Consider the following 24616-nt stretch of genomic DNA (forward strand, 5'->3'; position numbering starts at 1 on the left):
AATACGCTGTGACGTATATCCTATAGAGACGTACAATTGGACGCGGTTTTCTCGCGATATTTGGGAATACGCTGACCGCGCTTCGCTCCCCTTGGTAGTACCCCCCGCTGCGGCAGATAGGGAAAACTAGGCAGCAAAGATGAGTTGTAACCTTCGTCCTGGAGAAGACAATAAAATACCAACAGAGTCAGGGGAAATTCTCGGGTTTCTTCAAGGGAATAAAATATTACTAAAACGAATGTGTCAGAAGTGGGATTCGAACCCACGCCTCCATCCGGAGACCAGAACGCCCGCAGGCAAGGTGTTTACCTTGAGTCTGGCGCCTTAGACCACTCGGCCATCCTGACACTCGGAAGTGAGGCGCCTGTCACTTACTCTCGTAATTGTGTTCACTGGTGTCGGCCTGTCGCGTCACACCCGTGTTGCGGCCGCGGGAATCCTGCTGACTGGTCGCGACTTTTCAGCGCTTCCTGTTCCCGGCGGAGCTCTGGAGAAAGCCGCGGCTGCAACGCAGCCCGGTGTGGCCCATAGCGCTCTCCCGGCCGGGAATCGATGCTAACGACCGGGGGATAGTGACCGTATGCCAGCGCCTGGCCCCGCAAACGCAGGACGATGCCTGAGAAAGGCAAAGCACCAGCTTCCGCCTCACACTCCGGCCCTCGCTGGGGAAAGTGTCTGACAAGCAGTTACTACTTGGAAAGTAGTTGGAAAAACGGTTGCCACAAAGTGACAGATGGATGCTTTTGTTTGTCTTCATTATCATCATGATGATAGCGGCTTTCTGCTTGATTGTTCCTGCGCATACCCTCCCCTCAAGGTCCACGGCGCTTCCTCCAGGAAACCACACAGATACGGTTGGCGATAACGGCGGGATCGGGAAGTCCCAGGTCGGAGGGGCCTGGCGGGCCTGGGCTGAGGTGAGGGCAGTCAGGCTGCGTTTACACAGCAGTGAACGGGGCTTCAGCGTCCAGTGGGAAGGCCCGGGACTCGCACTGCAGAGCAGCTCTGGCAGGGTCCTCCCGGTTGGCTGTGAGGTTACCTGTGAGCCCGGATACCACTCATCCAGGCACTCGTTCCTTGAATCTTAACACTGAGTGTCCACAGCGAACACAACGGTAAATAGACAAAGCCCCTACTAGGTGAGCTGACTTGCTAGGGAAGGAGATAACTAGCACAATCACATGTACAGAGTGAGGAAAAAACAAAAGCAATGAAGCGGTGGAGACGTTCTATTTTTAGACTGGGCAGTTAAGTAAGGCCTCACTAAACTGACTTTTGCTAAAATATTTTTCAAAAACTAAAATATATGTTATGCAAATATAAAATCCACATGTGTCAAGATTTTATTCCATTAACTAATGATGAAAGATAGTAATTTTAAAGAGAAAAATTATTCTGATACTCGTTCAAACAGCAAGGGAGAATTTTATTCAGACTGTTACAATAGGGGTGAGAGATTGGGCTCAACTCCAAATCAACAAAGACAGCTAGAAATTTAAAGCCAAGGAGCAGAGTGTGGGGCTATCAGTGGATGGAAAATTACTAAGAGAATGGGCCAAGTGGGGTAGCTCAGGCCTGTAATCCCAGTGCTTTGGGAGGCCTAGGCAGGAGGATCACTTCTGCCCAGGAATTTGAAACTTCAGTGAGCTATGATCAAGCTCACTTTCAAAGAAATTTGAAATTTCAAAGAAAGAAAATTACTAATAGATGATATTAAGGGTAGGGGAGAAGGAAAGAAGGAAGGAAGGGAGGGAGGAAAAATTACGAATAGGAGTAGGGGCTATAAGCTAAACAGGCCTTAAAAGATTCTTACTTAATGGGGGCCAAAGACTTAGACATCAAAGGTGAGAAATGAGTAACTTGATCAATATCAAGGCTGGCGGAATTCACACTAAACTGAATAGCAGGACTGTTTGCTAAGACTAGACTTTACAGGCCAAAGACAGGATAGGGGCCAAAGTGGAGGCCTAATCAAAAAGAGGAATCAGAGGAGTCTGACTAAAATTTGGTCAAGGAAGGTTTTTGTCAGTGACCTATACAAAGTTATCAATGTTACAACTAATTAAAAGGAGAATTTCAAGAGACTTTTAAAATAATAATTCAGCCAAATGAAGGCTGAAAAGAGGTTGGTAACAGATTAAAGTTGGGTTAATATCCTGAGTAATAAACTGTGATATTGGAAGTTGGGATTTCTTTTTTTTTTTTTTTGAAACGGAGTCTCGCTCTGTGGCCCAGGCTGGGGTGCAGTGACCGGATCTCAGCTCACTGCAAGCTCCGCCTCCCGGGTTCACGCCATTCTCCTAAGTAGCTGGGACCACAGGTGCCCGCCACCTCGCCCGGCTAATTTTTTGTATTTTTTTTAGTAGAGATGGGGTTTCATCGTGTTAGCCAGGATGTTCTCGATCTCCTGACCTCGTGATCCGCCCGTCTCGGCCTCCCAAAGTGCTGGGATTACAGGCTTGAGCCACCGCGCCTGGCCGGAAGTTGGGATTTCTACTTCAGGGTTATCTTTTCTTTGCCAGAGATAAATCAGTTGTGTCTCTTGACAAATTTTATTTGTATTGCTATCCTTGGTCTTGCTCTCAGACAGAAACCATTTTCCTTACTATTAGTTTTCTAAAAGTTAACCTCTACCTCATACCAAGCTGCAAAATAGCCAAGTCAGTAAAAACTAATAAAGGTGCACATACCAATGGAAACAATCCCACAAAGGGATTGATGGCTATTATGGTTATTTCCATATCTTACCCATGTGAATAATGCTGCAATAAACATGAGAGTGGAGGCATCTCTTCAACACGATGATTTCAATTACTTTGGATATATACCCAGTAGTGGGAGTGCTGGATCATATGGTAATTTTGTTTAAATTTTATGAGGAGCTTCCATATTGTTGTCTATAATAGCTGTACTAATTTACATTCCCACCAACAGTGTGCAAGATTTCCCTTTTCTCCTCATCCTCACCAATGCTAGTTATCTTTCATCTTTTTGATAATAGCCATTCTAACAGATGGAAGGTAATATCTCTTTTTTTTTTTTTGAAACAGAGGTTCGCTCTTGTCACCCAGGCTGGAGTGCAGTGGCAAAATCTAGGCTCACTGCAACCTCCACCTCCCGGGTTCAAGCGATTCTCCTGCCTCTGCCTCCTGAGTAGCTGGGATTACAGGCATGCCCCACCACACCTAGCACAATTTTGTTTTTAGTAGAGATAAGGTTTCACCAAGTTGGAAAGGCTTGTCTTGAACTCCTGACCTCAGGTGATCCACCTGCCTTGGCCTCTCAAAAGTGCTGGGATTTATGGGCGTGAGCCACAGCGCCTAGCCAGAAGATAATATCTCATTGTGGTTTTAATTTGTATTTCCCTGATGAGTCCTGATATTAAGCATGTTTGCATATAGCTGTTGGCCATTTGTATGTCTTCCCTAGAGAAATGTCTATTCAGATTCTTTGCCTATTATTTAAGTGGGTTATTTGTTTTCTTATCATTGAGCAGTTTCTTTTTGATTCTGTACAAATTTTGGGATTGTTTTTTCTTCCCCAAATGTATTTAAGGATTGCTTTTTCTATTTCTCTGAAAACCGTCATTGGAATTTTTATAGGGATTGCATTGAATCTGTAGATTGCTCTGGTAGCATGAACATTTTAATAACTTTGATTCCTCCAATCCATTAACATGAAATATCTTTCCATTTACTCATTTCTTCTTCAATTTCTTTCATTAATCTTTTATAGTTTTTAGTGTAAGCTCTTTCGCTTCATTGGTTAAATTTATTCTTAAGTATTTTATCTTTTTTTAGCTATTGTAAATGAGATTGTTTTCTTGATTTGTTTTCGGGATAGTTTACTGTTACTGTGTAGAAATGCTACTGATTGTGTATATTGATCCTCCAACTTTACTGAATTAATTTATTAGTTCTAACAGACTTTTTCAATGTAGTCCTTAGGGTTTTCTATATATAAGATAATGTATTCTTCTGCTGTTGGATGGAATGTCCTGTGTACATGAGTTAGGTCCATTTGGTCTAGAGTTTAGTTTATGTCTGATGTTTCCTTATTGATTTTCTGTCTGAATTATCTGTCCATTGCTGAAAGTGGGGTGTTTAATTCCCCTACTCTTATTATATTGCAACCTGTGTCTCCTTTTACCTCTATTAATATTGCTTTATATATTTAGGTATCCCAATGTTGGGTGAATATATATTTACAATTGTTGTATCTTTTTGCTGAATTGATCCCTTTATTTTATTTATTTATTTTTTTTTGATACGGAGTCTCGCTCTGTCGCCCAGGTTGGAGTGCAGTGGCTGGATCACAGCTCACTGCAAGCTCCGCCTCCCGGGTTCACGCCATTCTCCTGCCTCAGGCTCCCGAGTAGCTGGGACTACAGGCGCCCACCACCTCGCCCGGCTAGTTTTTTGTATTTTTTAGTAGAGAGGGGGTTTCACCGTGTTAGCCAGGATGGTCTCGATCTCCTGACCTTGTGATCCGCCCGTCTCGGCCTCCCAAAGTGCTGGGATTACAGTCTTGAGCCACTGCGCCCAGCCTGATCCCTTTATTTTTATGTAGTGACCTTATTTGTCTCTTTTTACAGTTTTTGACTTAAGGTTTTAAAGTTTATTTTATCTAAGTATAGCTGCTCTTGCTCTCTTTCGGTTTCCATTTGCCTGGAGTATCTTTTTCTATCCCTTTACTTTCAGTATATGTGTGTCTTCATAGGTGAAGTGAGTCCTTTGTAGGCAACATACAGTTGGGACTTCTTTGTTTTTTTAAATTTATTCAGCCACTTTATGTTTTTTAATTGGAAAATTTAATCCATTCATATTCAAAGTATTTTGAATTCTTTTTAAGCAATTTATACATCTCCATCTTTTTAGAGTCAGTCACTGGTGCTTTATTTTGTCCCCTTGGTGATGCATATTTTTTTTTTTAGAGATGGAGTCTCGGTCTCTCACCCAGGCTGCAGTGCAGTGATATGATCTCGGCTCACTGCAACCTCTGCCTCCTGAGTTCAAGCAATTATCCTGCTTCAGGCTCCCGAGCAGCTGGGACTACAGACATGCACCACCACACCCGGCTAATTTTTGTATGTTTTAGTAGAGATGGGGTTTCACCATATTGGCCAGGCTGATCTTGAACTCCTAACCTCAAGTGATCCGCCCTCCTTGGCCTCCCAAAGTGCCGGGATTACAGGCGTGAGCCACCACGCCGGCCCGGTGATGCATATTTCTAATTGTTCTTGATTCTTCCATGCATTGGTGTGTGCATATTTGAAGAAGTAGCTACTTATTCCCGTTTTTGAAGACTTGATTATCTAAAAACACCCTTTATCTATCAGTCAGCCTGTCCAGAAATTCTGGGCAGGCTGCCTGTTGTGGTCAATAGGTGAGCTTGCTGCTTAAGTCCTCGGGTTGGCTGGTCTAGTGACTGGATGAACGGGCGGGCAGGACTGAAGGCTGGATCCACTAGGGTGGACCTGTTGATTGGATTTGCTGGGGTGGACCTGGAACCTGTGTCCCTTGTGGCAAACCTGAATCCCAGGTCTACAAGGGCTGACTTGCCACTGGAGTGGGCCTTGAGCCTGAGTCTGCAGGGACCAGCCAGATACTGAGATGGGCCTGGAGTCTGTCCTCTGGAGCCTAAGTCCACAGGAGTAAACCTATGTCCTGAGTTCACAGAGGCTGGCTTGGAGGACTGAATCTGCAGCAGTATCACTGGATCCTCTGTCCACGGAGGCTGGCCTGGCTCCAGGGTCTGCTGGGGTGGCCTGGACCCCGACTCCACTGGAGCCTGGGATTATACGTACTTACCAGGTACCTAGATCCACGGGGGCTTGCCTGAAGCCTAGGTCTACAGGGGTTGGCCTGAAGGCTAAGGGGGTGTGTGTGTGTGTGTGTGTGTGTGCTCTTTTGGAGACTAGGTCTTTAAGGTCTAAGGGTGTTGACCTGGTGCCTGAGGCTAGATGTGCTAACTTGGCTCTGGGGTGGGCCTGCAGCCTGCAGCTGCAGAGGCAGGCCTAGGACCTTGGGCTACCGGGGTCAGCCTGACTCTGGGGTATGTCTGGAGACTGAGTCTATAGGGCCTGGCCTGTTGCTTGGGTGAGCTTCAAGGCCTGTGCCACTGGTGCTGACGTGGGCCCAGAGGCCAGAGACTGAGTCCCTGGTCTGGAACCTGGGGATGCAGGATCCAGCCTGGGGCCAGGGACGCTTGAAGGCTCAGACCTCATGTACTGGCCTAGAGTCTGGGGATATGGGGGCCTTCCTGGTGCTGGGTTTGACTTGGGTGGGCCTAGTGTTAGGGTCCAAGGCAAAGTCCAGTGCTCACTTCTCTCTTCTTTCTCCAAGTGTAAAGTACCTCTCTGCTACGCTGCTTGAGGTTGAAGAATGGGTGACGTAGGCAAATGTAAAACGGTCCTTCCTGCCGTCTTCGGTGCCCCTCTTCCTTTTTGTGTTTTTTGTTTGTTTGTTTTGACAGTGTCTGGCTCTTTCACCCAGGCTGGAGTACAGTGGTGCAATCCTGGCATCTTGACTCACCACACCTTTGCCTACCAGGCTCAAGCCATCCTCCCACTTCAACCCTTTGAGTAGCTGGAACTACAGGTGCACACCACCACACCTAGATAATTTTTGTATGTTTCTTGTAGACATGGGGTCTCCTGAACTCAACCAGTCCACCTGCCTCAGCCTTCCAAAGTGCTCAGATTACAGGCATGAGCCACCATGCGCGGCCAATGCCGCTCTTATTTCTTTGCTATAGCCAGGTGCTGTGGTCCGTGGTCTCTCGTCTGGTTTCCTTACTTCTTTTTTTTTGAGGCAGAGTTTTACTCTTGTTGCCCAGGTTGGAGTGCAATGGTGCAATCTCGGCTCACTGCAACCTCCGCCTCCCGGGTTCAAGCAATTCTCCTACCTCAGCCTCCCAAGTAGCTGGGATTACAGGCATGTGCCACCTACACTGGCTAATATTGTATTTTTAGTAGAGATGGGATTTCTCCACGTTGATCAGGCTGGTCTCGAACTCCCGACCTCAGGTGATTCCTCCTGCCTCGGCCTCCCAAACTGCTGGGATTATAGGCATGAGCCACCATGCCGGGCCATGGTTTCCTTACTTCTTGTGAAAATATTTTCATCTGTGAATAGTAGTTCAAATTGATGTATCTACAGGGGGATAGGAAATGGAGAATCCTGGACCGGGCACGGTGGCTCATGCCTGTAATCCCAGCACTTTGGGAGGCTGAGGCAGGAGGAATCACCTGAGGTCAGGAGTTTGAGACCAGCCTGACCAACATGGTGAAATCCTATCTTTATTAAAAATACAAAAAATTAGCTGAGTATGATGGCACTGGCCTGTAATCCCAGCTACTCGGGAGGCTGAGTCAGGAGAATTGCTTGAGCCCAGGAGGTGGAGGTTGCAGTGAGCCAAGATCGCAGCATTGTACGCAAGCCTGGGTGACAGAGCAAGACTCTGTCTCAAAAGAAAGAAAGAAATGGAGAATCCTTTTCTGTCATCTTGTTCTATCCCTAAGGTGGTCAATTTTTTATCACTTTGGAGTCCTGTCTGAAGGGAGAAAGTGAAAAATGGAGGAGGGTTGTTTTCTATTACCCTCATATCCTAATGCTTCTGGTGGCCTATTTGGCCTTCAGACCCTTCTGGCCAGCCTGACCTCACCTCCCTGTCTCCCATATGCCCCAGCAAGCTTGGTGCCTTTTCCTAAAGGTGCTTGATCTGTCTTTGTTCCTTTTGCCTTGCCCAGAAAACTCCCTTGCTCTAGCTGAGCCCCATGGACCAGGGATGCTGCAGAGAATAAAACAAATTATCTGTCCTCAAGATGCTCAGATTCCAGCAGAAAGACCTAGAATAAATAAAATAATTATTTGGTGGGGATGGGTAGTGATACGTACTGTTGAGAAAAATAATGCATAGAAAGAGGTTAGGGAGAGATGCAAGTGGTTCAGAAGGTCTCTCAGTATGTGGCATTTGAGCAGAAATTTCAAGAGTCAAGGAGTGACTAGATAAAATATCTGAGGGAAGAGGGCTCCAGGGAAAGAGAAGAGCAGAAGAAAATGCCAACAAGGAATGCAAAACAGACAATATGCTGAAACTGAGTGACAGGGCCTGGTGCTAGCCTTTGGATTGACAATGAGCAAAAAGGAAGGTTTTGAGCTGTGTGATAAGATCTTTCCTGCTTTTCAAGGATCCCCTGGGCTGGTTATGGTGGTTCATGCCTGTAATCCTGACTCATGCCTGTAATCCCAAAGCTTTGGGAGGCCAAGGAGGGAGGATCACTTGTGCCAGGAGTTTGAGACCAGCCTGGACAACATAGCGGGAGGCCATCTCTACAAAAAATTTAAAGAATTTGCTGGCCATGTTGGCACATACCTGTAGTCTCAGCTACTTGGGAGGTTGAGATGGGAGGATTGCCTGAGCCAGGACTTCAAGGATGCAGTGAGCTGTGATTGTGCCACTGCATTCCAGTCTTAGTGATGGAACAAGATACTGTCTCAAGAAAGAAAAACAAAAAGGATCCTCTGGCTGCTGTGTGGAGGGTAGACTATAGAATACAAGAGTAAAGCAGAGAGAACAGTTGAGAGGTACTGCAAGCCACATTGGTCTGGACTGGATGGAAGCAGGCTGGGTGGTGAGCAAGATTTGAATTCTGGGTGTATTTTGCAGGTAGAGGTAATAGGATTTGTTGATGTGCAAGAAGTAAATGAGCCACAAAAAGGATTTTTTGGCCTGAGCAATAGAAGGAAAAACCTCATCAGTTACTGACAAAGGGAAGGCTAAGGGGAGGCAGATTATGGAAGAGAGAGTTAAGTTTCAGACCTTCCAGTCTGAGATACCTAATAGATATGTCAAGTGAGCAGTGAGGAACAATCCTCTGGAGTCCAGGGCAGAGGCGATGCTTTGTGATCAAGTCCTGTCCATTTAGTTTTCAAGGTAAAGCATCTTTCATTATGGTCTGGCCTAGGGGAAAAAGCATGGTGTAGTTAGCCTCTGCATGAGTACCCAGAAAGTCTAAATATAGTCCAAAGGCTTGAAATACATATAGGCTTGAAGCCCAAGGCCCTAATCTAGTGGATCACAGTCTCTGCTCAGGGCTCCAAATGGGATGTTTAGTCACGAGCTGTTTTAGGTGCTCCTGGAGAGAGTGAAGTGAAGACTAACAATGAGGAAAGGGGAGATAGAGAATTCTTTAGTCCCAACCATGTTTCCCAGTTCTCACTGGTGGGAAGGGCTTCATTTCTAACCAGCTGAATGAGCAGTGTGAGGAGGGTAAGATCTACCAGGTCCTGGTGGGTGGAAGCATGGAGAGAGAGCAAGGGAACAACCCAAAAATAATCTGGTGAGTGGACTAAACAGGAGGGGAATGCAGCAGGAGTAGAACTAGAAGAAATGTCTTCAAATTGTTGGTAGCTCACAAACTCTTCTGTATTAGAAGCTTAATGCTGGAAGATGGCTGAAGAGAAATGGTTGGGTTCATTTTTTAGCCCAAATACAAAACTTTTTAGGTACAGAGGGAGGAAATGAGATGAGGCAAGAAAAAGGGGAGAAGATGAAGGAGAGAAAGAGGGGGCAAAATTATGCAATGAGAGAGTCAGAGGGGAGGAGGAGGAAGGGCAGTTAGAAGTAAAACAGAAGGAACAACATTAGAGCACCCAGGCTGTTCGTGCTGAGGGGCACCTGCAGGTCAATGCTGGTTTGCCCTCAGCCCTCATCTCGGCCTCCCTCCTGTGCTCATTGGCGCCCAGAAGTCCAGAGGGGGCCGAGGCAGCAGGGGGCTGGCACGTCAGCGCTGCCCGAGTGTGCGCACACCTGGCCGGGTTGCAGTAGCGCCGGCCTTGGCCTCAACTTTGCTCTGAGATCAGACTGGGCACTGGGAGCGGGGAGCCGCCAGGCAGTGGGAGCAAGCATTTCAGAGCCCGTGGAGCAGGCACCAGGAGCGGGGAGAGACCAGGCAGCAGAGCCAGGCATTTCTGAGCCTGCGCGGGCAGACGGGCCGCCCCTGGAGAGTGAAGAGATGCCTGGGTCCGTAGCCACAGCTTAAGCCGCAGTAGCTCTGCCTGGGAGGGCGAGGCTCCTGGCTGCTTCTGGCCCCCAAGAGCACAGGGAGGCCTGGGTCCGCAGCCACAGCAGGGCGGCAGCAGCTGCACCCAGGAGCGCCAAGCTCCCACCCAGTCAACTCAGGAGCGGGCGGGGCTTCTGCCTGTTCCTGGCTCCCACTCGCTTCCTGGAGCGGGCCGCCTCCCCCACCGCAGCCAGCATCAGGGCAGTGGCCACGCTAGACGGGCTGCTGCTGCCATCAGCACAACCACAGCGAGGGGCGCAGGCACTGCTTCAGCACCAGGAGCAACGTGTTGCTCCGCGGCCGGCGTCGCGAGCTCCGCAGCGGCAAGCACCCCTGTAGCCGCCAAATTTCCCACGGCCAGGCTCTTGGCGGCTGGCTTCCTCCTCCTTCATGTCGTCTGCCCTCCGGCCCCGGAGCCAAAGCTAACAGCACCAACCCAGGCAGCTGGGCCAGCCAGGAGCAAGGGCAACGGCATCTCTTATGTACCACCCCGCCCTCCCTGGGCCACACGGCATCACAGAGGGCCCAGGTCCCCCGCACCAGGGCGTGATCAGACTCAGGGTAGAGGCGTCACCCTTAAGTTGTCAGGAGCTCAGGAGAAACGGAATTGCACTCCCAGCAATGATGACTGGTTGGAGGATGAAGACACCAGTCACTGAGAGGATGAGAGCTGAGAAAGAGAGAGAATTCATGCAAATACTTGGGGCCTGGGCTGGGCGAAGGGTGTCTGTGGGTCTCGTGGAATTTGGGGCACAAAGTCCTGAAAGAGTGTTCCTCTTTCCTGGCCGGGCGCGGTGGCTCAAGCCTGTAATCCCAGCACTTTGGGAGGCCGAGACGGGCGGATCATGAGGTCAGGAGATCGAGACCATCCTGGCTAATACGGTGAAACCCCGTCTCTACTAAAAAATACAAAAAACTAGCCGGGCGAAGTGGCGGGTGCCTGTAGTCCCAGCTACTCGGGAGGCTGAGGCAGGAGAATGGCGTGAACCCGGGAGGCGGAGCTTGCAGTGAGCTGAGATCCGGCCACTGCACTCCAGCATGGGTGACAGAGCAAGACTCCGTCTCAAAAAAAAAAAAAAAAAAAAAAAGAGTGTTCCTCTTCCCACTGGGAATACGTCTCAGGATTTGAGGGCAGTGGGTTGACTCAACTTCTGTAGCAATTTGGCTCATTCTTCCTTGCACCTGGGGAATGGAAAGTAGTTTTTCTCTTTGGAGAGATGATACTAAAAGTTCAGAGGGTACAGCAATATCAGATTTGGTATGCCAAGACAGGAGATAAGAAGAGCGCTATGGTGCCATGTGTAGTCCAGGAAAAATAAATGTTATGAAGATAAATGTGTCCTCCACATGGAGCCTTTGATGTGTATAAAAGAACTGGCAGTTTCAGCAGTCTGCAAACTGTATAGCTCAACGGTAAAAACATTACCAATAGCTTGCATTTAATCTTAGCCTTTGTGATGGGATGCTAAGATGGAATTCAAGGTCTCAGACTGCAGTGAGGTCACTAAAGGCAGAGAACCAATGTTTACAGATAACCCCTCCTTAGAATGTTAGCACTCCTTTGTAGCACTTACAAAGGAAGGGGCTGATGACTGTTTTTGAGAGAGTTGGCTCATTCCTTACCTAGATGATATAAGAAATTAAAGAGAGGCTGAGAGATTTATTTGGAGAGGGTTATTGAAGAGCTGGGCATTGGCAGTAGTTTCATTTTATTATTTTAAACAAGATCAAACCAAGAGAACCAAGAATGTTCTTGGACCTCAAAGTGAGACCCAACATTCTAAGAGTAACCAAGAGTTATAAGACCTTTCATTCCCTTTGATGAAATCACAATGATTTTGCAGATATCTTTTAGGGACCTTGAGGAAAGGATAAAGTTTGTTCTCGATGGAGTCCTGCTCTTTTGATGTAAAAGTTACACTTTCATTAATGAGTAAAGTAGCTGGGACATCTTCTTTCCTACCTTACACTAGTCAGACAAGTAGGCCGAGTCACTGATACCACAAATCAAAAGGAATATGCACAGGACACACTGGGCTCATCCTAAGGGTGTTCATGTTTGGACACCATGTCATTTGAGATATTTAGGCTGCAGAGGAGAAGGCTGGGCTAGTCAACAATCATTATATTACCAATAACAAACACACAGGGCTGGGCGCGGTGGCGCAAGCCTGTAATCCCAGCACTTTGGGAGGCCGAGACGGGCGGATCACAAGGTCAGGAGATCAAGACCATCCTGGCTAACACAGTGAAACCCCGTCTCTACTAAAAAATACAAAAAACTAGCCGGGCGAGGTGGTGGGCGCCTGTAGTCCCAGCTACTTGGGAGGCTGAGGCAGGAGAATGGCGTGAACCCGGGAGGCGGAGCTTGCAGTGAGCTGAGATCCGGCCACTGCACCCCAGCCTGGGCGACAGAGCGAGACTCTGTCTCAAAAAAAAAACAAAAAAACCCCGAAACACACAGATAAGTCCCTGAGATGATTTCAGAAAGTAAGTGCCACAAAGAAGATACAATAGGGCACAGTGAAGTAGAGCATGACTGAAGAAAGGGAGCTTTCTGAATGAGGGATTTCATAGCTGAGTGGGTGATCTTATATAGAGATTCACATGACAATAAGGGAGCAAACAGATGAAGAGTTGGGTGGTGGGCTGGGGGACAGGGCGGGGGCTGTGGGGAGAAATGAGTGCTGCAGAGACAAAATAACTCCCTCCAGCATACATGGCACACTTGAGAAATAGCAAAAAGGTGGGAGGACAAAGTGGGAAAAGTTGGGGGATGATGCCAGAGAAGAAGCCAAGGGCCAGATTAAGTTGGGCCTTGAGGCCTCGATAAGGGTTTTGGATTGCACTGGAGACCACTTACAGATTTTAAGTAAAAGATTTGATCTTTGAGGAAATCATCCCTGCTTTGTGAGGGTACAAGTTAAAGTAGGAGGCAGATCCATTAGGAAGATGTAGCCATAGACCAGGTGAGATGATAGTGGTATCGTAGGCTTAAAAATAGTCCTGGAAAAGATATCTGTGTCCTAATCCCCAGAACATGTGGCGATTACTTTTATTTTATTTTAGATGGAGTCTTGCTCTGTCACTCATGCTGGTGTGCAGTACCACAATTTCGGTTCACTGCAACCTCCTCCTCCCGGGTTCAAGCAATTCTCCTGCCTCAGCCTCCCAAGTAGCTGGGATTACAGGTCCATGCCACCATGCCCAGCTAATTTTTTTTTTTTTTTTGTATTTTTAGTAGAGACAGAGTTTCACCATGTTGGCCAGGCACATCTCGAACTCCTGACCTCAAGTGATCCACCCGCCTCGGCCTCCCTAAGTGCTGGGATTACAGGCGTAAGCCACCATGTGCAGCCAATTACTTTATATGGCAAATACTTTACAGAAGTAATTGCTTTAGGATACTGAGATGAAGTGATTATTTGGATTATAAGGATGGACTCTAAATGCATTCACAAGCATCCTTGTAAGAGAGAAGCAGAGGGAGATGTGGCACAGGAGGAGGCAATGTGACCTCAGAGACAGAGATTGGAGTGATGTGGCCACAAGTCAGAGAATGCTGGCCACCATTAGAAGCCAGAAGCAGCAAGGAAACGGTTCTCCTCTAGAGCCCTTATATGGCCCGTGGCCCCGCTGATGCCTTGATCTGGATTTCTGGCCTCCAGAACCATGAGAAAATAAATCTGCCTAAAGGGAGCAAATTTGTGGCTGAAAACAACACAATTTATTACAACAGTTACAGAAAATTAATACCAGTGGCTTGCAGTAGGGTTTTAGCAATTGAGAGGGTCGGAAGTGATGGGATTTAAGATAAATTTTTGGAGACAGGACCAACAAGATTTGCTGATGTATATAGTTTAGGTGTCATAAAAGGCAAATAATCAAGACTGATTCCCTTTTTTTCTGAGCAAGGGGGTGGATGATGCCTTCATTTACTGACATGGTGGAGGGTACAGGCATTATTGTTACATGTTTGCCATATTTATGTGGGAGAAAAATCAGCTATCATGTGTCAGTGCTCTCTACATGCCAGGCACTGTCCTAAATTCGTTACATGTGTTAGCTCAGTTAACACAGGTAAGTCAAGCGGGCAGTAAGATATATGACTGGAGTTGAAAGAAGGCTAGGCTAGGAGCCATCGTGTATTTAAATCCACGGACCTAATTAGATCACCCAAGAGAACATCTGCAGACGAGAGAAGATCTGGTTCAAGGCCTGAGCCAGGGCACACTTCATCTTTTGGCAGAACAGAGGGAATGGATCCAAAAAAAGGAAAGAGGGAGCCAGTGAGGAGGGTGGAAAACCAGGAGCATAGGAAGTCAGAGAAGTAAAACTGGGGCCAAAAAATGTAGAGGGAGCCATAAGGTTGACGAAGACGCGAGCTACATAGTCGCGCTCTTTCTAGGGCAGGGAGGCGGACAGAACTGACAGCTGCTATGTGGCAAGATGACCGTCGCCAGTGACCCTGTGGAGCGCCACTGCAGTGGCTGGGCGGGGAGGAAAGCTCCGTCAGAGCCGTTTGAAGAGAAGAGGATGGGAAGCGAGAGTCCACAGAGAATGCCGGCGACTTTGAGGAGGAATTCTGATGCTAACAGAAGTGGGCTGTGACTGTGGGACTCTGCGGTCCAGAGGGCTCCGCTGGCTTTCAAAGTGACTGGTTCTGCATCACGTTTGCGGGCGGCAACTGTGAGGGGAAATGGAAGGTGAATACAAAACGGCCACAAGTGAAGAGGCAACGCCCCCAGACAGGCCGATGGGCTGGGGCTGGAGCGCAGGAGGCCTGACCCTGTCTCTTCCACTTTCCCGCAAACCTTTGGTCACCAAGCGCAGACGCTCACCACAGAAGCGACGCAACCACAACTGCCGCGGGGCTCCGTGACACGCGCGGGCGACTCGGGTCGGGGAACCACGGTTCCCGGCGGGCGTTGCGCGGGGCACCCAGTGCGCAGGCGCACGCCGTCGGCCTCCGACTCGCCCCTCCCTCTGGGGCGCGGGCCTCAGTTCCGGGATACCGCAGCCGACGCCGAGAAGCACCGTTTCTTCTTAAAAGAGAAACGCTGCGCGCGCGAGGTGGGCCCCTGCCTTCCAGCAGCTCCGGGCCTGCTCGCCTCGCCCGGGAGGCGCAGGCGCAGGCGCAGTCGGGGTGAGGGCGCTTGGGGGCGCACAGGTGAGGTCGGGGTGGGGGTGGGTCGCGACGGGGTTCTGGGCAACCTGGGAGCTGCAATTGGGATTGGTCCGCTCCACTCACTGCCAGCATTAAGTGGGGGTGCCCAAGACGGGGTGGGGGGCGCCCTCCAGACCTCTGACCCCGGCCCCCACCGTCACTCGACCCAACTGTGAAGAGCGACCCCAGCTGCACGCCAGGACGCGACCTTTCCTTCCCCTACAAAGCAGTAAAGGCCGCTGCCCTCTTCAAGATGAAATGTGTGGACCCCCCCAGCCCAGTTGAAATTTGCCGTGAAAGTCTATCGCTCCTTCCCCACGGCTACACTTCAGTGGACTGGAGGGCGCAGGCCTTTGTTCTGCCTGCTTGTGTCTGCCGGCCTCCCCCCCGGCGACACCCACATGGTAGCGCTGAGCTTCCACACCCTGTATCGCAGAAGGACGGGGTTTGCTCCACACCTGCCACTACTGTTGAAATAGTTTAGTCTTGCCCCGGAATTGCATAGATCAGTGAGTCTTCCTCACTGATGAGGAAACTGAGGCCCCAACGACAGGTGGAGCCGGGTCCTCGGGCCCCAGGATCGGCTGGGCGCTGAAGACATCTTCCACCCTCCAGCCTCTGGTGCACATGGCTTCCTCCCCGGCGGTGGACGTGTCCTGCAGGCGGCGGGAGAAGCGGCGGCAGCTGGACGCGCGCCGCAGCAAGTGCCGCATCCGCCTGGGCGGCCACATGGAGCAGTGGTGCCTCCTCAAGGAGCGGCTGGGCTTCTCCCTGCACTCGCAGCTCGCCAAGTTCCTGTTGGACCGGTTAGGGGCCGGGAGAGGGGCTTGGGGGAGGGTACCCAGGCAGCAGCCCCTAGCCTCCTCTCCAGGGCCTGTCCTGCTGCTCTTTTCCACCCTCAGGTTTCTCACTGTACCAGGACGGCCTGTGTGACCTGTGGCCTCCCAGGGTCCTGCTCCCCTCCTCATGGTCTCAGCGAATAGCGGCCCTTAGGGCTGGCCCCTTACATGTGTGGGTGCCCAGGGCCGAGGGTGGCTGGCCACCTGAGTCCTGACCTGCCTCTTCTCCTCCTGGCAGGTACACTTCTTCAGGCTGTGTCCTCTGTGCAGGTAGGTAGGGGATGGCAGGGGGTGAGAGCCAGAGGGAAGAGGGGCCACAGGGTGACCCAGAAACACCCTCCTTTCAAAGGGAGCCCTGAGTGAGTTTGGGAAGGGTGGGGTAAGTTGGGGAGCACGGAGTAGTTTGATGGGAGCAACCTCTGGGTGGGGAAGGGAGCAATGTCTCAGGATCTAGTGTGTCTAGGTTCTGAAGAATGATAAATTGGACTGTGGCTGAGGTTGCCCTGGCGTTTGAGGGAACAGGGCTCCCTGGGTATGGCTCTCCAGGGTGAGAGGAGACTTCCCAGTTCAGCCTGACTGCTTCCCCCACCCCTCCAGGTCCTGAGCCTTTGCCTCCAAAACGTCTGCAGTATCTGGTGCTCTTGTCTCATGCCCACAGCCGAGAGTGCAGCCTGGTGCCCGGCCTTCGGGGGCCTGGCGGCCAAGATGGGGGGCTTGTGTGGGAGTGCTCAGCAGGCCATACCTTCTCCTGGGGACCCTCTTTGAGCCCCACACCTTCAGAGGCACCCAAGCCAGCCTCCCTTCCACACACTACCCGGAGAAGTTGGTGTTCTGAGGCCACGAGTGGGCAGGAGCTTGCAGGTAGGCTGGGAAAAAGCAGAGTTGTGGAGAAAAGGGAGGAAGGAGGTTTCCCATTTTCTGTAGCTCAGAACCCTGTTCTCTAAAAATCATCCTTTTTCAATGGAAAAACTCTATGTTGACAAAGAAATATATCATCAAATACATTGTTGGGCACGAAAAGCAGAACAAAATACAGTGTATGGTATGCTATCACTGGTGAAAAATACAAATAAGGGGAAATGAGTGTGTGTGTGTGTGTGTGTGTGTGTAAGTACTTGTGAATGTATAACATATCTCTGGAAGGCACATAGGAAACCAGGTTGCCTGTGGGAAGAAGTAGGCGATGGGGGGACAGTATTGGAAAGGAGATTTTTGACTGTATAGTTTTGTGAACTGTGTGAATATCATCTCTGAAATAGAACAACGCCTCCTACTCCAATAGCCTCTGCTCCCTCCTCCTCAAGAGTCTCTGCCTGGGTGCAGTGGTTCACACCTATAGTCCTAGCACTCTGGGAGGCTGAGGCAAGAGGATTGCTTGAGCCCAGGAGTTTGAGACCAGCCTGGGCAACACAGTGAGACCCCATCTCTATTTAAAAAAAAAAAAAAAAGAGGAGTCTCCCATCACTTCAGACCTTAGAACTTTACATGTCCTCATCCCTTGAGTCCAGAGTTCCTTCCCTTTTGACTTTGCCTGTCCCACAGATTTGGAATCTGAGCATGATGAGAGGACTCAAGAAGCCAGGTTGCCCAGGTGAGGATGTGAGTAGGAGGGAAAGGGCGGAATTGCATAGATGGTAAGATGAGGGAGCAGGACCTCAGACTTGCTTTCTTTGGGACTGCAGGAGGGTGGGACCCCCACCAGAGACCTTCCCACCTCCAGGAGAGGAAGAGGGTGAGGAAGAAGAGGACGATGATGAGGATGAAGAGGAGATGCTCAGTGATGCCAGCTTATGGACCTACAGCTCCTCCCCAGATGAGCAAGTTGGGGTTGAGGGAGAATGCTGAGCAGAGCAGGAGAGGGAGGCGGCTGGCCTGGCAGTTCATAGCTTTGCAGACTAGAGGGAAGGGCTTGTTGGTGTGGAGGGAAGGGTGGGTTTTGGGGAAGGCAAAAAGAACTAGAGGCTTTGAACTGCGTGGGTGAAAAGGGGTGAAGTCAGGCGCAGGGAGACTGAGGGCTGAAAGCAGATATGAATGGGGAGCCTAGGGTGGGGGTAGGGTTGTTTCAGGTTTGAGGTCTTTTCAGTTTAGGGGCTAGGGTCGGGCTGGGGCTAGCTGACTGCCCAGAGAGTTAATGCCATCTTCCTCTTTGTTCTCCTTTCAGTAGTGAGCCTGATGCCCCCAGACTCCTCCCTTCCCCTGTCACCTGCACGCCTAAAGAGGGGGAGACACCACCAGCCCCTGCAGCACTCTCCCCTCCTCTTGCTGTGCCATCCTTGTCAGCATCCTCACTGGGTTCCAGAGCTCCTCCACTTGCAGAAGTCGGGGTGCAGCCAGAGCTCAGCAGGACCCCTCAAGCGGCCCAGCAGACCGAGGCCCTGGCCAGGTAACCTGACGGCTGAGACAGAAAGGGCAGGGGCGTTCTGGGATGTGGCCCCCCCTCGAGGCCCTCTGCTCCCTCTTTGCTGCCCATAGCACTGGGAGTCAGGCCCAGTCTGCTCCAACCCCGGCCTGGGATGAGGACACTGCACAGATCGGCCCCAAGAGAATTAGGTAGGACTTGGGGAGATGGGGTTCTGGGGAGGGCCGACAGGAGGGAGGCAGAGAAGGGCAGGCAGGAGTCATCCTGCTCCTCTCCATTCTTCTCCCCAGGAAAGCTGCCAAAAGAGAGCTGATGCCTTGTGACTTCCCTGGCTGTGGAAGGATCTTCTCCAACCGGCAGTATTTGAATGTGAGGGGCACAGGTTGGGGCCTGTGTGGCTGCTGGGGTGGGGGGAAAAGGGCTAAAAGAGAAACTGAGGAAAAGGATCTTAAGGCATGGGAGGATTCAGAACCGGGAAGCAGAGGGTTAGGATGGATATGCAGAGCTTTCCTATAATTAGTAATCATTGAATCAGACAACTGGTAGATGAAACCATGCCTCAGGCGCACAGAGCCACGGCCCTCTACTGCTTGTTGCATGGAGGCCACACAGAGATGACAGTGGCATGCATCAGGCTCCCCTGGAGGTGCTAATGACAGTCCTGGGCACTTGACGTGTGTGAAGTCTTCTGGTTCTCACAATATCCCCATGGATTAGGTGCTGATATTATTCCCACTTTGCAGACAGAAAGGTTAGGCGTTGCTCAAGGCTCTTCAGCTAGTGTGTCTTAGTGCTAGGGTTCTGAGCCTGGTGGCCTGGCTTCAGAGTCCATGCCCGGGCTGCCTCATATCCTGGCTTGAGAGGATATTCCTAGAGTGAAGTGGGCTAGGAGATGGTCCTGTCCCCAATCTCACTCACTGGCTGAGAAATTTGAGGCACAGGGGGAAGGGTCCAATCCCTACAGTCAGCCAGAGCACTTGGAACAGCAGGTGCCAAGGCTGGGGAGGGCCACAGACACTGGGATGGTGAGGTGAGAGTAGAAGACGGAGAGTGCTGCCCACAGAAGATGACAGAGGAATCAAGTGAAAAGGGAGAACGACCGGGATGACAGGGAAGCTCTAGGCTGAGAAGAGCATTCAGCAGGGCATGTCAGACCTTCTGGAGTCTGTTATGGAGGAGACCAAAGCAGCCCCTGGAAGTTTAACTGTGGAAAAACGGGATTCTAAAGAAGGGGACAGCCCATGCAATTTAGTGAGTGAGGATGCCAACTTAGGCCAGTGAAAAGAGAAATAACTTCGATATTTAGGAGTTAAGGTTGAAGAGCCTGTTACCCTTAATAGTGTTCTAGGTTGAGTGTGTGTGTGTGTGTGTGTGTGTGTGTGTGTGTTTCCAAAGCAGATTTAGAAGAAAATCACAAATATCCATGGCGAAGTATTAAAAAGCAGGCAGTTGGGGAGATACTGTTGCACGTGAATATTGACATCAAATGGGATAATCATACTTACCCAAACCGCTTTCCCCTCCACAGCAGATAGTGCATTCATGATTAGGTGAACCAGGGGTGTCACCCAGAGTGATACTTTGTACAGGGAACATTGCAGGGTGAGAGTGTGACAAGGAGCTGAGATCATGGAAGTCAAGCACAGAACAGGGTGACAGGAGAGTTGAGTGGTCAGGATGGGATGGGTGTGGGGCTCATGGTGGAGGTAAGGACTGAGCCTCAAGGAAATGAGCCATGACAGGGAGAACTGCTGGGGCACCGGGGCCAGGAAGGGGACAGAGGAGCATGCCTGCTGGGTCAGCTCAATTGATCTCCCTGTGGAGGGTGGCTATCCTTTTGCCTCTTCTCTCCCTACCACCCACTTCCTTCTCTAGCACCACAAAAAGTACCAGCACATCCACCAGAAGTCTTTCTCCTGCCCAGAGCCAGCCTGTGGGAAGTCCTTCAACTTTAAGAAACACCTGAAGGAGCACATGAAGCTGCACAGTGGTGAGTGGTGGAGCTCCACCTTCCTCTGTGGGCCCCGTCACCCTGGGCTCTGTGGGTTTCTTCACCTCCCCCTCTACGGGGTCCTGTCAGCTCCCACTCTGTGGGTTTCTTCACCTCCCTCCGAGGGATGACTCTCACTCATCCTGCATGCCCTGTGTGTTGAACACCTGCTTGTTTTAAACTGTTCTGGGTACTGGGTACAGCAATGAACAGAGTAGGCAGCGCTAACCCTCTTGAGACATCCACTTTAGTGATACAGGGCTATGAAGAAAAGTGGAAGCTAGGGAAAGGAGGAGAGCATAAGGAGGAGTTGCTATTGTAGAAAGAGAAGATGCTTTGAGCAAAGACTTAAGTGAAGTGAGGAGTGGAGACCTGCACCTTATAGACTATGGACAGCGCCTGTGGGAAGGCCCTTAGGTGGTATCTGGGTGACATGTTCCAGGAATAGGAAGGCCAGGAGCTGAGAAAGGAAGAGAAGTCACATAGTTGGTGGAGGCCTCTGAGACCATCCACAGGACAGTGTGATGTCTGCTTTAAGTGAGATGGGTGCCATTGCAGTCTTGAATGGCAGAGGGACGTGGCTGACTTTTTAAAAAACCACATTGTGGCTGCTGTGTGAATAGGGGGACCTCAGATGAGCAGAACCAGGCACTCAACTGTGAGATGACTGCAGAGATGCGCAAGAGGGCAAGGTGGTGCCTGGATTTGCTGGTAGCAGCTGAGTCAGTGAGGAGTGGCTGGACGCCAATGTGTGTGCAGATGGAGCCAAATGGGCTGCTGTGGGAAGGATGGGTTGGCTACAGCCAAGTGGGCAGGGAGGAGTTGGGTAACTTGGAGGATTCCAGCCTCAGCAACCATGCCGAAGGTGATGTGATTTTTCTGAAAACAAGGGAGAAATGGTCTTGGGAAGGGAAATTTGATTTGAAACGTGCTAATTAAACATCCAGGAGATGTGAATGTGGAGATCAGGGAAGATGTCCGACAAAAATATAAATGTGTGGGTCATGAGCATATGGGTGGTATTTAGAGCCATGAGGCCAGAGTGTCCCTAGATAGAGGAAGTGAGTGTCATGGCACTCCAGCCATCAGAGGACAGGCCAGGTGAGTAGTGAGGAAGATGGAGAGAGTGGTATCTGAGGAGCTGAGTATAGAAAATGCTTCAGGGAGGAAGGGGAGATGATTGCCAGTGCGACAGGCCAAATGTGAGCTGAGAACAGGTGACCAGATGTGCGTTCAAGGCAGAGTGGAGACAGCAAGTACGGACAGCTCTGTGTTTTGCTGTGAGGATGGGCAGAGAAATGGAGCCTTAGCTGGAAGGCTGTGGGCTCAGGGCACAGAGATGGGAATGATTCCATAGAGAAAGGCTTGCTGCTGATGCTGGAGTGGAGTGGGGGACCTCAAGTGAGAAGGGGTCAGTCTTGAGGGGCCCAGTGGAGGGCTGCCGGGGGGAACAGTTTGAGTAGTTGTTTATATAGGCACAAATGCAAGTTGAATAGTGGATTTGGTGGGCAGAAGATGTGGGTGTTCTAGTTTCTTGGTGACTTTAGAAACGAGCCCCGCTGAATAAGGCTGGTAGGCTGGGGGTGTTGGAGGCTGGTGGAGAAAGGAGGTGGTGTGAAATGTCTTCTGTATTTCTAGAAAGTTGGAAAAGTGAACTGATGAGGGAAATGCAGACGCAGTAGGGCAAGAAGGGGGCCTTAAGATTTGTGACTAGATGAAGAGAGTGGCCAAGAGGCAGACTGTGCCCCCTACAGTACACACGTGCAGGCCTGGAGCAGACCAAAAGTTGTGTTTATCCTGAGTTGGGCTTTAACCAAGCAAGTACAGTGGACGGAGAGAGGGACAGGAAGATTGGTAGCGTGAATGAAAGAAGGCAACAAAGATGGCTGTGGAAATGCAGGTGAGCGGGGAAGGGGCTCAGAGGGAAGATGGTGGGGCCAGTGGACTGGCCTGGAGTCATGGGATTATCATAGCAAGAGCACAAGCTAGGAGGCCCTGACAGGAACCAGGATGTTTGAAATCACACTTTCTTTTTTTCTCCCCCCAACCCACTGTATCTTAGAAGAAATAGCAATTTCTGAAGTGGTGCAGTGCACGGGTGTGACCTGAGACTGGTGACTAAGGAGGGTGGGCGATGAGGTCAGCGAGGTCAGGGAACAGAGGGCTGGAGTGCTGATCGACAGCAGGAGTAGTGGCTGACAGGAGTAGAGGGGCTGAACCTAGAGTTACGTGGATGGGGAGTGATGGGGCCGAAGGAAGAGGCTGCAGGTGTGTGTGTGTGTGGTCTGATGGTGGGGTCTTCAGAGAGGTGGTGATGTTAGAGGTGGTCTAAAGGGCACCATGAAAAGCAGAGATGCCTTTTCTACTTGTAGACCCTGAGGTTTGGTGGGTTAGAGAAGCCACAGCAGCCTGTGAGAGCTGCTGGCAACACTGTGACCATGGGCAACAGACAGGTGCTATTGGAACAAGCAGGGAGTGCAGTTTCAGGAAAAAAAAAAAAAAAGGACAGGGGACTGGCTGCCTGCAGACAGGTAGTTCCACCGGGCACTGATAGGGTCTGGGACAGGTGGGATATGCAAGCCTGAATAGGTGGTAGATGATTCCAGGTGCCAGAGTCTGTCCTTGGGCTTTGAGCTTCAATCCTAATTCCCATTGTGGACTCCCAGCTTCTGCTTGGCTGCTGCCCAGGGCCTTCAGTTCATACATAAGGACCCAGCTCTCCATTGCATGGGTCTCCTTTGAGAAAGAACCAGCCTAGAGGCTGAGGTGGGGTGGTGCATCTCCATCGGGAGTTCCTTGGTTTGAGTGTGATTGGCGGGCAGGGGGTGGGGTGGACAATAATGAGGTCTTTTAGCTGGGTTCATGTCTTACTTGACCCATCAGGTCAAGGGACCTCATGACCCGTCAGGTAAGGGAGGTCCAGACGGGCTCCATGATCAGATAACAACTGATTAGAACCTGAGCCTCCTGACCTCTGATACTGGTGCACTCCGGTGAGGGACAGTGGGTGGGGTGGGCCAAGGAGGGGCCACAGGGTGGGGGCAGATGCTGGAGTGTTCCTCATATGCCTGCAGACACCCGGGACTACATCTGTGAGTTCTGCGCCCGGTCTTTCCGCACTAGCAGCAACCTTGTCATCCACAGACGTATCCACACTGGAGAAAAACCCCTGCAGTGAGTGCTGGATTGGGGTCTGAGGGTCGGGGCCAGAAGGGAGGAGGTGGAGTCTGGAACCTAGGAATATAGGACACCTAGGCATTGGGGAGCAGGAGGAACCCCCTAGGGAAGTCAAGATGGCCTGAGGTCTGTTCCTTCCCTCCTCTGTCCCTAACTCCAGGTGTGAGATATGCGGGTTTACCTGCCGCCAGAAGGCCTCCCTGAACTGGCACCAGCGCAAGCATGCAGAGACGGTGGCTGCCTTGCGCTTCCCCTGCGAATTCTGCGGCAAGCGCTTTGAGAAGCCAGACAGTGTTGCAGCCCACCGTAGCAAAAGTCACCCAGTCCTGCTCCTGGCCCCTCAAGAGTCACCCAGTGGTTCCCTAGAGCCCTGTCCCAGCATCTCTGCCCCTGGGCCTCTGGGATCCAGCGAGGGGTCCAGGCCCTCTGCATCTCCTCAGGCTCCAATCCTGCTTCCTCAGCAATGAGCTCTCCAGCTTTGGCTTTGGGGAGCCAGACTCCAGGGACTGAAAAGGAGCAATGAGGAGAGGGTCTGCTTGAGAAACACCAGATGCTTGGTCCCCAGGAACTAAGGCGACAGAGTGTAGGGTGGGGACAAGACTGGGCTGTAGGAGAGCTGGCCTAGTCTTCCTAAAGGACAAAATAAACAGAGTATTTTATGCAGGCATGTGTGGGCAGAGCGAGTGTTTTGGCACCTGAGGTGCAGAAATCCTGGATCCCTTTGAAACCATGTACCAGAATGCAGCTTAGGTGCAGGCCCTCACTGCTGACCCTTTCCCGACTCACTTTGACACTTTGCAGCCCTTTCCTGTGGAGTAAGACACCCACCCTCACACTCAAATAGAGCAGGCAGAGATAATCTGGAGAGTGCTGGGTCACTCCTGGCAGACTGGCTGGAACAGAAAGACATCATTCTGAGCCATCTTGTACTTGCCATTAACAGAGAAAACCCGATGTGTAGGCCTTGAAGTCTCACCTTTTAGTGTGGAATCAGTGGTCCTCCACACAAGATGACTGA

General features: G+C 50.6%; 2 protein-coding genes and 1 non-coding gene across 7 annotated transcripts; 1 reads left to right on the forward strand and 2 right to left on the reverse strand.

Moving 5' to 3' along the window:
- The first annotated feature begins 109 nt into the window (after positions 1 to 109).
- Positions 110 to 24261, forward strand: ZNF692 (zinc finger protein 692). Of its 5 annotated transcripts, none has more exons than XM_028843958.2 (12): positions 15069 to 15236; positions 15787 to 16039; positions 16311 to 16342; positions 16670 to 16933; positions 17615 to 17663; positions 17755 to 17889; positions 18234 to 18455; positions 18545 to 18622; positions 18722 to 18800; positions 20307 to 20421; positions 23496 to 23595; positions 23759 to 24261. In XM_028843958.2, exons 2-12 carry the CDS (start codon positions 15861 to 15863, stop codon positions 24063 to 24065), a joined length of 1560 nt encoding a protein of 519 aa, XP_028699791.1. In that variant the 5' UTR covers positions 15069 to 15236; positions 15787 to 15860; the 3' UTR covers positions 24066 to 24261. The 5 variants fall into 5 exon arrangements, with proteins under 5 accessions (XP_077847144.1, XP_028699791.1, XP_028699795.1 ...); XM_028843962.2 differs by having other exon boundaries at positions 15069 to 15212; positions 15849 to 16039; NM_001261269.1 differs by having other exon boundaries at positions 15222 to 15236; positions 15849 to 16039; positions 23759 to 24093.
- On the reverse strand, positions 242 to 347 carry TRNAL-CAA (transfer RNA leucine (anticodon CAA)). Its single transcript has 2 exons — positions 310 to 347; positions 242 to 287 (listed from the first exon to the last, which is right to left on the reverse strand). It is a non-coding gene; the product is annotated as a tRNA-Leu (tRNA).
- On the reverse strand, positions 13771 to 16061 carry LOC114678402 (uncharacterized). Its single transcript, XM_028848779.2, has 2 exons — positions 14908 to 16061; positions 13771 to 14753 (listed from the first exon to the last, which is right to left on the reverse strand). Exons 1-2 carry the CDS (start codon positions 15324 to 15326, stop codon positions 14735 to 14737), a joined length of 438 nt encoding a protein of 145 aa, XP_028704612.2. The 5' UTR covers positions 15327 to 16061; the 3' UTR covers positions 13771 to 14734.
- Positions 24262 to 24616: the final 355 nt, after the last annotated feature.

The sequence above is a fragment of the Macaca mulatta genome, chromosome 1 (assembly GCF_049350105.2).
Source record: "Macaca mulatta isolate MMU2019108-1 chromosome 1, T2T-MMU8v2.0, whole genome shotgun sequence".
Taxonomy (NCBI): Eukaryota; Metazoa; Chordata; class Mammalia; order Primates; family Cercopithecidae; genus Macaca; species Macaca mulatta.

Bases quoted from the DNA above. Each gene is read 5' to 3' on its own strand.
- LOC114678402 (XM_028848779.2), bottom strand. From the start codon at position 15,326: ATGCTGGCAGTGAGTGGAGCGGACCAATCCCAATTGCAGCTCCCAGGT.
- ZNF692 (XM_028843958.2), top strand. From the start codon at position 15,861: ATGGCTTCCTCCCCGGCGGTGGACGTGTCCTGCAGGCGGCGGGAGAAG. The intron at 16,343-16,669 runs GTAGGTAGGGGA...CCACCCCTCCAG, and splicing joins AGGCTGTGTCCTCTGTGCAG to GTCCTGAGCCTTTGCCTCCA. The intron at 17,890-18,233 runs GCAAGTTGGGGT...TTCTCCTTTCAG, and splicing joins TACAGCTCCTCCCCAGATGA to TAGTGAGCCTGATGCCCCCA.